Source organism: Mytilus californianus, unplaced genomic scaffold (assembly GCF_021869535.1).
Source record: "Mytilus californianus isolate M0D057914Y unplaced genomic scaffold, xbMytCali1.0.p SCAF_2, whole genome shotgun sequence".
In the NCBI taxonomy this organism is placed as follows: domain Eukaryota; kingdom Metazoa; phylum Mollusca; class Bivalvia; order Mytilida; family Mytilidae; genus Mytilus; species Mytilus californianus.
In genome coordinates, this window is record NW_026262668.1 from 49,519,432 (window position 1) to 49,534,427 (window position 14,996).

At 31.8% G+C, this 14,996-nt stretch overlaps 1 protein-coding gene across 2 annotated transcripts in view; it reads left to right on the forward strand.

Annotated features, from left to right (window-relative positions):
* The window catches only part of LOC127729915 (neurexin-4-like), a 68,434-nt gene extending 54,064 nt beyond the window's left edge, over positions 1–14,370 (forward strand). For both annotated transcript variants that reach the window (XM_052237850.1, XM_052237851.1), the window contains 8 exons: positions 547–768; positions 4,667–4,909; positions 6,951–7,133; positions 7,799–7,944; positions 9,478–9,568; positions 10,646–10,768; positions 11,324–11,473; positions 12,519–14,370. In XM_052237850.1, coding sequence (XP_052093810.1) covers positions 547–768; positions 4,667–4,909; positions 6,951–7,133; positions 7,799–7,944; positions 9,478–9,568; positions 10,646–10,768; positions 11,324–11,473; positions 12,519–12,709 — 1,349 coding nt within the window. In that variant the 3' untranslated portion in view covers positions 12,710–14,370. The remainder of the gene's footprint in view (positions 1–546; positions 769–4,666; positions 4,910–6,950; positions 7,134–7,798; positions 7,945–9,477; positions 9,569–10,645; positions 10,769–11,323; positions 11,474–12,518) is intronic.
* Positions 14,371–14,996: the final 626 nt, after the last annotated feature.

Sequence of the window (14,996 nt, forward strand, 5' to 3'; positions counted from 1 at the left end):
CCCACGAAAATAATCGAATCCACAGTACCACAAAATACAGATCAAGTTTGAATTTGGGTAGCGTCACTTTTACTGTTCTAGAGTTATACTCCTTTACAAATGGAAAATTGCTGAATTTTTCATTTCGGTTCTCTAACTTAAGATTGCCTCAACCAAATGTTATAAAATTTATACACAATACTTATTACCACAAAACTCAGATCAAGTACAAATATGGGTAGCGTCACTTTTACCTTTCTTCAGTTATGTCCCTTTATAACTTTATATGATATGCAAGCGGGGGCATCATTTGTGTCCCATGGACACATTCCCCATTTATTTATGAATGAGTTACACCTGTTGACGAGAGGTCAATCTGCATAAAAGTCATCAATGAACAATAACTGTGACTTTATAACATTTAAGAATTGTGACATAGGAAATGTACAGGAAAAGGTACAAATTTGAAAGTCGTCTACATATTTATTAAAGAAAATTAAATAAAATTTTGTTAAGGAAGTCCAGTGTTACTTACTAGATGCTAAATTTATTTCTTAATAATTTCAGATGGTGACACAATACAGTTCAGTTATGACACAGGAAATGGTGCAAAGGTTGTTGATTTCAAGACAACAAATGCCCTCAATGATGACCAGTGGCATACAGTTCATGTGGAAAAGAACAGGAAACAGGCATGGTTACGTGTCGACAATTTCCCAGAAAAATACATAACAGAATCTTCTGACGAAATGTCTAGAACGCTTGATCTAAAGGAAGGACTTGTCATAGGTAAACCCTAACATGATTTCCCCTGGGGCAATTTTATTTTATCGCCAATCCTTACATCAAAACAAATTTTTATGCCCCCGATGTAGCGGAGGGAGTATTAAGCTTTACCCTTGTCAGTCTGTACATCCTTACGTCCGTACGTCCCACAAATTAGTTTCTGTTCTCTAACTTTAGTTTGCCTCAACCAAATGTGATGAAACTTAAACAATACTTATTACCACTAAACACAGATCAAGTTTGCATTTTGGTGGCCTCACTTTTACTGTCCTAGAGTTATGCCCCTTTTCAAATGGAAAATTTGCTTAATTTTTTGTTTCCGTTCTCTAACTTAAGTTTGCTTCAACCAAATGTTATGAAACTTATACACAATGCTTATTACCAAAAAACACAGATCAAGTACGAATTTGGGTAGCGTCACTTTTACCTTTCTAGAGTTATGTCCCTTTAAAAATGGAAAAGTTGCTGACTTTTTTTGTTTCAGTTCTCTAACTTTACTTTGCCTCAACCAAATGTTATGAATCTTTCATACAATGCTTATTACCACAAAACACAGATCAAGTTCGAATTTTGGTGGCGTCATTTTTACTGTTCAAGAGTTATGCCCCTTTACAAATGGACAAATTGCTGAATTTTCGTTTCTGTTCTCTAATTAAAGTTTGCCTCAACCAAATGTTATGAAACTTATATGTCCCTTTATAACGTTATATGCAAGCAGGGGCATCATCTGTGTCACATGGACACATTCTCCATTTATTTTTCATCACTTTCATTTTTTTTCACCAAATTATTTTACTCTTTGCAAACAAGGTAAACACTGAATAGACCACTTTCGAGTTCGTCAAAAAGTTCGGTTTTAACATTATTTGTGCGTTTAGGGGCATCGTCACTTCCTTCCCACGTTGAGCGAGCAGTTGAAAAAATATGATGCTATATTGCACGAATAATTCGGCAAATTAACTTATAATTGATAATCAGCGCTGCTGTCATTAGGGAATTGTGATTAAGTACCTTCGGAACAAAGATTATTTCTAAATTATCCTGCATTTTGACGATCTCGAAGATGATCTTTAATAGTGCAGGGATACAGGCGGCCCCTCTTTCTGGTAAATGTAGTCATAAATGCGTGCATAATTGACGACGTTTTCTGATGAAGGACATCACTCGAAAGTGGTCTAGATCTATTAGAACAAAAATTTATATTTACATTTATGAATTCTGTAAAATATAACTTTCCTACTGTGCCCTTTTCATGGTTATTGGAGTATCCTTTGGACCTAATGTGGACCAATTTGAAAACTGGCCCAAAATCAAAAACCTAAATACACGGTTAGATTCAGCATATCAAAGAACCTCTAGAATTCAATTTTTGTTGAAATCAAACTAAGTGTAATTTTGGACCCGTTCGACCTTAATGTGGACCAATTCGAAAATTGGGACCAAAATCCAAAATCTAAATACATGGTTGGATTCGGCATATCAAAGAAACCCAAGAATTCAATTTTTTGTCTCGCCTTAACAGAGTCAAAAAGCGAGACATACGTATGCTGTTTCCGGCGTTGGTGTTAACAATGTATGAGTTTGTGATAAGGTTTAGTTTATGGTGAACCAATATAGCTAGTGGTAGGTCAATGATATTTTGTATTAGCATTGGCACATCTCATTACCATGGAGATTATTTGGCCCTGGCCCCCTCAGTAATGGTATATTGACTTTGAAACTTTGCTTAGTTTACATGTATTAGTTTGTGATTAGGTCAGTTTATGGGGAACCAATATAGCTAGTGGTAGGTCAATGATATTTGGTATGCAGTTGTATTAGCATTGGCACATCTCATTACCATGGAGATTATTTGGCCCTGGCCCCCTGAGTCATGGTATATTGACTTTGAAACTTTTGCTTAGGTTTCATGTACTGTAAATTCAGAAATTAATGTGAGGTTTTCATTAGTGCGAATAATACGACTGAGTTAGAATTGCAATAAGAAGAACTCGCATTCTGATATCTGACAGATGTATCTGTATGCAGCTTTTCCACAAATCGCAATAATTAATCTCACATTTGTGTCCATTCCCCATAAAATCGCAATAATAAATGCACACAATAATTTCCTAATTTACAGTATTAGTTTGTGATTAGGTCAGTTTAAGGGGAACAGTTCATGGAAGATCAATTGATAATTAGTATGCAGTTGTATAAGCAATAGCACATCTCATTTCCATGCAGAATATTTGGTCCTTACCCCTCAGTCATGGTCTATTGACTTTGAAACTTTCCTTAGTTTACATGTATTAGTTTGTGATTAGGTCAGTTTAAGATGAACCACTAATGCTAAGTCAATGATATTTGGTATGCAAATGTATTGGCATTGGCATTTGCAAGTTTCATTTCCATGGAGATTATATAACCCCACACCCTCATTATGGTACTTTGACTTTGAAACTTTTACATAGTTTACAAAGTTAATGTTTGTGTTTAGGTTTGTTAAAAGGGAACAACTTATGAAAAGTCAATGGTATTTGGTATGCAGTTGTATTAGCATTGGCACATCTCATTTCCATGGAGATTGTTTAGCCCTGTATCTTCAGTCATGGTTTATTGACTTTGAATATTTGCATAACTTACATGTTAAATTATTGCTATTTTAATTTTAACATTTGTCTTATCAAAATAACAAATAGGCGAGACATATCTCTGTGTTAACAGTTTATGTTAAAATCAAACAAAGTTTAATTTTGAACCTTTGGACCTTTAATAAATGTAGACCAATTTGAAAACTGGCCCCAAAATTAAAAATCTAAATACACAGTTAGATTTGGCATATCAAAGAACCCCAAGAATTCAAGACTTTGAATTTAACCCCATTGAAATTGGTCAAGAAATAAGCAATTCATACAAATTATTAGAAAAGTATTGTTTTTTTGCCCCTTATTCCTAAACGGTTAGGGCCATAACCCCAAAAATAAGTCCATACCTACCTTTTTTGTAATGAAACCTTGTTGTACAATTTCATAGAGATCCATAGACTTATACTCAAGTTATTGTCTGAAAACCAGAAAATCCTTGTATTTTGGCCCCAAATTCCTATATGGTTTGGACCATAACCTCTAAAATCAATCACAACCTTCATTTTGAGGTATGGAACCTTGTGGTACAATTACATAGAGATCCATACACTTAAACACAATTTATTGTCCTGAAACAAGAAAAATGCTTGTTTTTGGCCCCTAATACTTAAACAGTTTGAACAATTACCCCCAAAATCAATCCCAACCTTCCTTTTGTGGTATGTAACCATGTGGTACAATTTCATAGAGATCCATACACTTATACTCAAGTTGTTGTCTGTAAACTAAATGTATTCCGACAAAGATAACGTCATACCATTATACGACTGCAAAATTTTGTGGTCGTACAAAAAGTCAGAGAGTTCCAAAAATATAATCGAGATGGACGATGTCCAACTACTATAATTCTTTCGCAAAAAAACTTTCACCATTATTTTTTTTCATAACAATTTTAATATTTGTCGCAAAATGCAAAGATAGCAGTGGAAACCCTGTCCTATTATTAACCTTTAATTAAATATAGCTGAAACTTGACACAATAAAGATTGAATCCTCTGTGGGCTACAATTGACAGATAGTCTCCATTGTATTGTTGCCTTTCATCAATTATTATATAAGTTTAAACTTTTACTCATTCCTTTTGCCAAGTTGCTTGCATTATTGTAATTTGTTTATAAAGAATAAAACTTACTGAAATGCTAAGCATTTAAGATATTCATGATATTGGTGATTTCATTAAATATTGTTTTAAGAAATTATATGACAGTGGAGTTAAACACTAGTGACTACCTTTGCTTTTATGTTGAGTTATGCTTATAAATATTTTTTTTCAGGTGCCACTGTTGAATTCAAAGCAGGATATGTTGGATGCTTAAGAGGCTTGAGAGTAAATGGGGTTTTAGTGGACCTAAGGGGCCTAATCCAGCGTGGACAAGTATCTTATGGTGTTACTGAGGGGTGTATTGGTAAATGTAGCAGTAATCCTTGCTTTAATGGTGGTACCTGTATCGAAGGATACTCTGGCTACACATGTGACTGTTCCTACACTCCATGGAGAGGATGGATGTGTGGTAGAGGTATGTAAATGTATATATTACAGAAAAACTTGATCATAACCAATTTCTGGGGACCATTGGTAAAACTTATATTACCGTAGAAAGGCTTGTATAGTTCGCAGTTGTACATAGTCCGCACCCCCTTCTCCCCACGAAATTTTAGGTAAAAAAACTTTTTGTAACTGTTAGAAAAGGTCTAATGAAACTCCGGTAATTTCAAATCCTGTGCGGTCCTTTTGCAGAATTTTCTTGGAAGAACCTGTTTTCCATCATCAAACAGAAGCTGAAACTGCTTGTAAATGATTCTAGAACGCTTCATGATTGTTAAAATAAGTTTAATTCACTTAAAAAACAATTTAGAAACTTGTGTATGTTTAAACAGGAAGTTTAAAAAGCATGTGTAAAAGAAGAAATTAACCGGTGAGAGTCGAAATCCGTACATAACAGATATCACTATAATACGACTTTGAAAGTAAAACAGTTCCATCCTTTTGTAAAACAGTCTTTAATATATCTATCACATTAATGTTTGAAGGGTCTTAAGCTAATACAAACCATATTAGTCAGTATGAAACACCAAAACGGAACGAACAATAACCGATTACGTTTTGTAGTTTACAAATTCTAAGCTGATTTACGGTTGTCTTTTTCACTATGTTTGTATCGTTTCAATCAAGCAGATACCAGTTTATTTCAACCAATGCATTGAAAAGAAACATGAAATTTGTAATGAAAGGTTTAGTTTTTATTTTTTTCAATATTAATTTGATATTGAATAGAAATAACTTATTAATATGGATGAGTTAAAGTTATTCGTTTAAAAAATGATAAGAGCGCCCTCTACAATAGAAATAACAAAGATGGCAGAACGTAAACAAACCACCTCACCCGCGAAATTGAAATTTTTCTCTTATTTCTTGCTTATTGTACTCTATAGTCCGCACCCCTTCTGGAAGGTCCAATTTTGGAGAATAAAACCGCGGACTATACAAGCCTTTCTACGGTAGCTATAAACATAATTCGTTATATTGATATAACAAAATTCGTTATACAATATAACAGATTTGTTTTAAGGGGAAAATTGGGAACTAGACAAGGCAGTTTGGCCAATGAATCAATAAATGTATTGCTACACAAACAATCAAATTATATTATATTTACAACCTCTGATAAGGTTATGATGTCAAGATAGTTGTAGCTACCTTTAAAATATTTTTTCAATTTCCGCGTGTGCCAAAAAATAAATTTTAACCACTGTTTTCATGTGCAATAAAAACAACTCGCCTCCAGTAATAAGATATTATGTGGATAATAGCTTGTCAGATTATTAATCAAATAACTTGTCTGCGGGGCCATTTAAACTTCACAATATTACTGCATGTCATTACATGTTAATATTGATCAGGGGGATTAAGAAATGATTTGTTATATTAAAAAGCTGTAAGCGAATTGGTTATATCCTGACATATTGCTATGCATTTTTGATAGATTTGGTCGTGGATTATTGAAATGTTGGTAATAACCGAAAATTCGCTATAAACGTGAACGCTATAACCAAGTTGTGTAAAAATCGAATTTTACTGTTTATTTGTTGCTCAGATTTATTGATGGTAATTGTATGAGGACACTCCATGAGGAAGATGGATGTGCAAACATCCTTCTGGTAATAAATTACCTTAATGTCTAGTATATTAGAGGATAAAAATTTTGCATCTCAATTGGAAACTAATGTCAGATCACGCTCTAATTTGAGAAACAGACTTTGTTAGAGACCTGACGTCGAACTGAGTAAATTTATAAGAAAAAGGATTCCGTAAGACTTCTTTTTAAATAAATGTGAACACAGAATCTGTAGTGTGGTGACCCTTGTCAGATATATATCTTGCCTGTGTGACCTTATCACAAACATTAAATTGTTAAATGACTCTAGTGTCAGAAACAGCATGTTGCAGGAGAGACAATAAGCCTTTATCTATATACTTCTTTTTACAGCATTGTACTATGAATTTATCTTAAAATTACAACGGCAGAACATAAAATACTGGAATTTATTATTTTGCAGAGGTTGGTGTGAATTTACAGAAACATTTTATGATTAGATATGAGTTTGATAAAAATCAAGGTCTTTCAACAACTGACTTCAAAGATGTAAAAGTGGGTTTCACTACTAAGACAAAACAGGGAATCCTGATGCAGATACAGTCTCCAAATGGAGAGTACATATCCTTAGAACTGAACAATGCTGGTAAGCTTTATATATTGTTTTAATTGAATTACATATTGTTTTAAAATTTCAATGGGGATTTAATTTTAATCTCCCTTACAGTCATGGAGGCCAAGGTATATAGTTTTTGCTTTTGTTAAAGTTGAAATGTGTGGTTATATTATTGAATAGAAGTTGTTCTATTGGTTGTAAACTATTTAGTTTGAAAAGACACGTTGACAAAAATTAATGTTCACTTTAAAAGTTAAAAAAATAGTTTTAGGGGAGGTGGCATAGTACATCCTTCACATCAATAAAAAAAATGTAAGCCATATTAGTAGCTATATTATATCAAAGAATATCATATAATTTTGCAATTTGAAATGTTAGTTGAAATTAAGAAAGTGAGATGGACAAATGTTGTAACCCTTAATAAAAACATGTCGAAAATCTCAGTAGGTTATCCATTATTATTCGTAGGATATCAATTTTCATGGATGTCATAGGTTAAAGTAAATAATGAATTTAAATGTTCAACAAATTATCAATTTTCTATAGGCTTGTTTCAGAATTTGCCAAAACCATGACATCAAATATCCATGAAAATACAATTTTTCCTCAATTCACGAAAATTGGTACCCACGAAAATAATGAATCCACGGAATTTAAGAAACTTTATATTAAAGAAATGTTTTATGATATCTAAGGTGGTGTTAAATTTGTGGTGAATGTTGGTGAAGCACAGAGATTTGAAATGAACACAAAAAATGATGGTATAGATTATACAAATAACCAACAACATGTAGCTCATTTATGGAGAACCGGTGCTAATAGTGAATTTCTCAACTTACAGGTCAGTAGATTTTGTCACTATATCATTATTTTAGATGTTAACATTTTAACTAAATTCAAATTTTGTGTCACTATATTCAGGCATGCAGCACAGGCATCATCTTTGTCTAGTCTTGAATTATTTGGATAAAAAAGTATAACAAAAATACCAAACTCCAAGGCAAATTAAAAATGGGGAAGTCCAGTTTTACACTAGCTTGATATTTTTAAATCCATTGAAAGTTGTATTCTTTGATTTTATAATATTCAATTTGGTAGAAATACTTTTAAAGGACGTTTTAAAGACTGGACATCAACTCTGTGGTCTCAAAGTAGCATGCTTGCCTCAAGTGTGGGATTTTGTGTGTTTAATCCACAACTGGGTGAAACCTGAGACTTTAAAATTGGTATTTGCCACTTTTCGGCCATGCACACAAAATTTAGGAGTTAAAGCAAAGATGGGTTGGCCCTGAGTTCAGGAGTAGGGTTACAGTCTCTCTGTGAATTGTTCCCTCGTGGTCTAGCAAGATTTTTATGCCCCCGCCGTAGAGGAGGGGGCATTAAGTTTTACCCTTGTCCGTCTGTACGTCCGTACGTATGTCCCAAAATTAGTTTCCATTCTCTAACTTTAGTTTGCCTCAACCAGATGTTATGAAACTTATACACAATGCTTATAACCACAAAACACAGATCAAGTTTGAATTTTGGTGGCGTCACTTTTGCCGTTCTAGAGTTATGCCCCTCTACAAATGGAAAAATTGCTGAATTTTTCATATTCATTCTCTTACTTTAGTTTGCCTCAACCAAATGTTATGAAACTATACACAATTCTTATTACCACAAAACACAGATCAAGTTCGAATTTTGGTGGCATCACTTTTGCTGTTCTAGAGTTATGCTCCTCTACAAATGGAAAAATTGCTGAATTTTTCATATTCATTCTCTTTCTTTAGTTTGCCTCAACCAAATGTTATGAAACGTATACACAATGCTTATTACCACAAAACTCAGATCAAGTACAAATTTGGGTAGTGTCACTTTTACAGTTCTTGAGTTATATCCCTTTATAACATTATATGCAAGCAGGGGCATCATCTGTGTCCCATTGACACATTCCCCATTTATTTTTACTGTTTGTCATTCTCTTACAAAGCAGGATATAGTTAAGTTTCATTAACATTTTTTGTCCTGTATTTGCATGTTATATAACCAGCTCAACATTAAGCAGCTATCAATCTATACTCGAGACAGGGCACTCCTTTTAAGTCGAAATTAATATGTTATATGTTATATGTTATTTGGAAGTTTATTAGTTTATTTAAATGTCAATTAAAGACATACAACAGATAATTTACTTAAAAGAAGAACTTAAAAGGTTGGAGTTGGAACTACCCAGGGATTTAATATAATAGAATTTAATGTACCTTTTATAACAAATGGACTGCCCAATGTATGTCTAATAATTATAAACACTAAAAGTTATCTCAATTCTCAGTTAGTTTAAGTTTACCAGAATGTACTGCATTTATAAATGATCAGAGTGTTTTTATTACAGGTTGATAATTATCAAATCGCCTTTGATAAGCTGGGAGATATTGGAGATCAGATTTTGGATGATCCAAAATATTTATTCATTGGGAATAATGGTAAGTAGTTATGTTGGAATAGATAAAAATATATGGAGACAGCAGTCTTGTATGGACTGTCTCCAAAAATAATTGAAAATACAATTTTTTTCTAAGGAAGACATTTCTGCTAGTTATGGTTTGTATACTTTAAAAGATTACAAAACAGTAAACAGGCTCTTCACAGATTTTGATACATCTGTGGCACATTAAACATTCACTGAAAATCAAAAAGATAGTTCATTTTACTGGTATATTTTTATGCCCCCGCCGTAGCGGTGAGGGCATTAAGTTTTACCCTTGTCCGTCTGTACGTACGTAGGTACGTACGTCCGTCTGCACATCCCAAAATTGGTTTCCATTCTCTAACTTGAGTTTGCCTCAACCAAATGTTATGAAACTTATACACAATGCTTATTACCACAAAACACAGATCAAGTTTGAATTTGGTGGCGTCATGTCAACTGTTCTAGAGGTATGCCCCTTAATAAATGGAAAAATTGCAAAATTTTTAGTTTCGGTTCTCTAACTTAAGTTTGCCTCAACCAAATGTTATGAAACTTATACAGAATGCTTATTACCACAGATCATCATCAAGTTTGAATTTTGGTGGTGTCACTTTATTTTTAAATATTATTGAAAGAAAAATCTTTTAAGTACACAATATTTATGAAAATGGTCCTCAATAATTCCTTTCTCTGTACCCATATACAGAATGGATATCAAAAGTTGGATATAATGCTGGCCAAATTTTTTTTTTTGAATGTAAAGATAAACATTTATATTAAGATTACAAACGAAAGTGAACCAACGCCTGGTAAATCTATAGTACGGTAGAGTCCCTGATGTGGATACCTCGGGTATGCAGGGTCGTTATGATAAAGCACATAAAATGTAGAAAGTCTTAAACAACAACACTTTAGGGACTGCTGCAGAAAATTTATTCATCGACATGTTTCGGTCAATAAATTTTCTGCAGCAGTCCCTAAAGTGTTGTTGTTATAAGACTTTCTACAATTTATATTAAGAGTTATAAAAATTCTTATCCTTTACTGGTAAACTTGTTTTCGGAAATTTAGATATTGTTGTTCATTGCAGGTACGTCAAATGCTGAGAGAGGATTTGAAGGTTGTATTTACAGAATGTCAATAGACAATATCTTCCCTTTGAAGAGAGCATTCCAAGACCCCAGACCTTCCTATATGTGGTTGTATCCTAACAGTAAGTTGTGTGATATTATAAGTTGCATTTCAATATGTCCCTTCAGAAGAAAATTATATTGCTACTTAAAAGTTATGTTATTTGTTTCAGACAGGGCTAGTTTAATTTTACGAATTGTAATGAAAAAACTCTTCAAAGATACCAGGCTTATTAGGGCCTGCATTGAGGATAGTTTTAGCTTTGTCCGTCTGTCTGCCTGTCTATCCATTAAAAGTATAGGTAGAAGGCCAACAAAATTTTACACAGTTGTGCATATTATATTTTGGTAAAATTTGGCTCATTAATTTGGGGGAAAAAACAAATATACCACCTGGACCCTTGCTAACATGTTGGTTTTCTAGTAATTTTGTATGACAGACGCCTGTTTCCTCTACCTAAGACCCATTAGTGGTGCTCGAATTAGAACAGTTGGAAGGCCAATTCAAATACGAAGTTGCAGAGCTTTAAAAACTGAAGATTTGAAAGTTTGCAAATGTAAGGATAAGGAAACGTTCCAGTTTCTCCAAAAGTTATAGGTTTAACACAAGAAAGATATATTCATGTTGCTCTTTTCAGATACAATTCGAGAAGATATGTGTGGTTTTGAGGAAGTGACAGTAATTCCTGATCCTATTGAGATTCGTCCAGGAAGTGGTGGAACGTTAGTCAATATCACATATCCATATGTAGAAGACACCTCTGCTAGGGATAAAGCCATTACTGGAGGTATGTTAGCTTTAACAGGTTATCTTACAGTACATGTATAAAGCTTGATAACATTTACAGTAATCATCTTTGAAACACTGTACAAGGATGGTTTCTTTTATTGAGTCATTTCTGGTACTGTAATTCAGACATAATTGCATGCATTTATTGTTGCGAATTTTTGAAGAATGGACAAGTATGTGAGATTCATTATTGCGATTTCAGAAAAACCTGCATACATATATTTGTATCAGATATTAGAATGCGAGTTCTTATTATTGCGATAATTTCTCATTCACATTATTTCTATTAATTAAAACCTGGCAACAATTTCTGAATATACAGTATTAAATACTGATAAAAGTATACATACTATGCACTTGCATAAGCCTGTATATTATTATTTAATACATAAAAATGTGAAAGGAAATATCTTTGAAATTTATAATGTGAATCAAAACATAGAAAATTTGATAATGTAATAATACTTGAACCATGTATATCTTTAATGAATTATATGGAGATCGAGTAAATGTTAGCTGGACAGCAAACAAGTAATGCTTGTCAAACAAAATAAACATCTAGAAGTACCATATAGATGAGATATATTACGACATGATGTGGTATAATTACCAGTTAGGTAACTATTCATAAAGACAAAAGGACAAAGATGTTAAAAATTACAGGTCATTTTATGCGCTTCAACAATGAGCAAACTTAGACAGCATAGTAAGCAATAAAAGGCCTCGGCATGACAAAATGTTAAATAATTCTAAAGAGAAAACCAATTATTTGTACTACAGACAAAAAATATACAACCACCGGATAACAGGGTTTGATTAAGGCAGGTATATAAAGCATGTGGCCTTTGTAAGTGCTCAACCTTCCCTTAACATGTAAAAGCATTGGTTACAAAATATAAGAACAACAAAAAATAAAGTTGGAAATTGCTTGACTCATCGCATTAGTACTAAGCACAAAGACAAAAAGACATCTTTTATATTAAGTTACTTTAACTTGCCAATTTTAAACTTGAATTAACAATTTTCTTTTGTTTATTTTTTAGGTGTATTAGCAGTTGTATTTTTAATCATCATTGTGTGCATTATAATAGCTGTGATGTATTTCCGAGAAAAGGGAGATTATTCAACCAAAGAAGCCACTGGTCAAGATTTTGTCGATAATCCTGACGCAGCTCTTGTCATTAATTCAACTGGTGTACCAGACATTGGTAAACGACAAGAATGGTTCATGTAGAACAACTTCCATGTCATTTTGTAAAAATGTGATAGAAAATTCATTTTTTCATTTTTGATTTGGTTAGCAATATATTTTGATACTAGCATTTAAGGTTTCTTATAATTTAAGTTCATTTGCCATATAAATAATTATTATATTTAAAAGTAGTAAAACATGTTATCTAAATTGAAAATATTATTTTCTACTTAACTAGTAATAGTTTTATTCTAAAATTAAGTTGATACAAATTAAGAAAGTATACCTAGATTTTTTTTTAATTATGTGACATCATTTTTCATTTAATTACATGTATATCAAAAGTGCTTTGTAAATATCATAATCATGCTGATGTAAATAATTTGTATACTATTGTAAATTAAATCAAAAAGGATTTTTCATCTTAAGCACATTTCATTTTGGTAGTGTATACATTACATTTTAGATCTGATATTGTAAATTTTACAGATAAGTTTTTTGTAGAGCTTGAATATTATTACTCATGAACAAAAGATAACAAAATCTATTTGATTTCCAAAACCGATACATTTATCAATCTTTAATTTATTTTATTTTTTATCATATATGTTGTTTTTAATCTAAAGAAAGTATAAAAGAAAGCAAAGTTAGTGACATGGATAACTTTTCAGATCTTTTAAGTTACAACAAAATTTTTTACATATTTTTATTTGTATTAAGTGAACTTTTCTGCATTTCAAAAAGCACAAGTTTCAGTTTTATTTATAATACATTCCAGATATTGTTTATATTAATGTATAAAATATGTAGATATTATTTTTATAACAAAGGTTGTATGTATCATACGTCAGATTAATTTTTTTTAATTAATCAAAGGGAAGATAACTTTTTATTATTTGATATCTAAAAAATTATATACCTCAAAATTTATATAATTATAACTTATATTAAGCAGTTGTTGATAATTGAATATTTTGTTTATTTTTTTCTAAATTTGAAGATTACAAATTAATGAATGCAATATTTGTGCCATTTGATGTGTTTAGCGGTTGTTAGTGACTCAGTCTACTTATTAATAAAGCATACCATTTAAATAATGAGAATAAGTTTTATAACCCAAAAAACCATGATACAAGGAAATAACAAAATTTTTGTTGTCTTATAATTAACTTTGCAAATATTTTAATTATTCAGAAAAGCATGTTGGTATTCACATTAAATAAGTTGTACTCCAGAGATATATTTAATTCTTTATCTCGAACGTGTCACTTGGTAGCTTTGGTTTTGGTTTAGCCTAGATAAGGTGGCATAAGCGAAACTTTTTTATTTCTGTTTACTGACACACAATAAATCATGCGCTCTAAAAATAAAATAGGGGGGGGGGAGAAGATCCATTAGCAATTTATAATGCATAACAGCAATTAATGGAACAGCCAAGGGGATCCCTTTAAAAGGCTGTCATGTAATTCTAATGTTTAAGTGGATATTTCTTTGGGTACCACTATTTCCATAAATAGTGTGCAGGAAAACTTCATGTTTTTCTATTATAGATAAAACGGATACATTATTACACATATCATGTATTTAACTTTGTACATATCATTTTAAAGAATACGTTATGTGGATTATTCCAATCAGAAGATTTTTGTCATTCCATTTTATAATAATGATATATTTTACAATAAACTTTATTGATTCTATAATTGTGTTTTATTGTCTTGACTGCATCAAATTTTGATACATGAGCAACACTGATGTTGTTTTGGGCTGTGTTTTCATCATTTATTTTAATTTTATTTTATAAGTGAATTTCAGACCCAAGTATTTATTATAAAACTTTGAAATTAAAGTTTTTTGTGTTTTGTAGAATTCATTCATGTTAAATACAAGAAGAATACAAGTCCCTATGAATTCAGACATGCTCCCATTTATCAAATTTGATTGTTAACTTTATCAATGTATATTATACCCCACGCAACAAATTTGAATAGAGTCCGTCCGTCAGTCCTGTTATTGTCATCACTTAAATTCTCCCTGTCTGCTTGTACGAATTTAAAGCATTTCTTTACTAATTCCTTCGTATAAATAAGACAAAAATCTAATATTGGTTTGGTTGCTCGCAGTAACTTGTTCTTTTCTTTTGCAAACAATGTTTAAGAACATAATATTATAATATAAATGAACAATATTCAAATTGACATTTGCATACAAGAAAATTGTCCAACGTCATTATACATGTATATAAATGAAATCAATCTCTATATGATCCATATTCATATATATGACAATAAATGGTAAACTGTATGTTGTAGTTACTGTGAGCACCTTT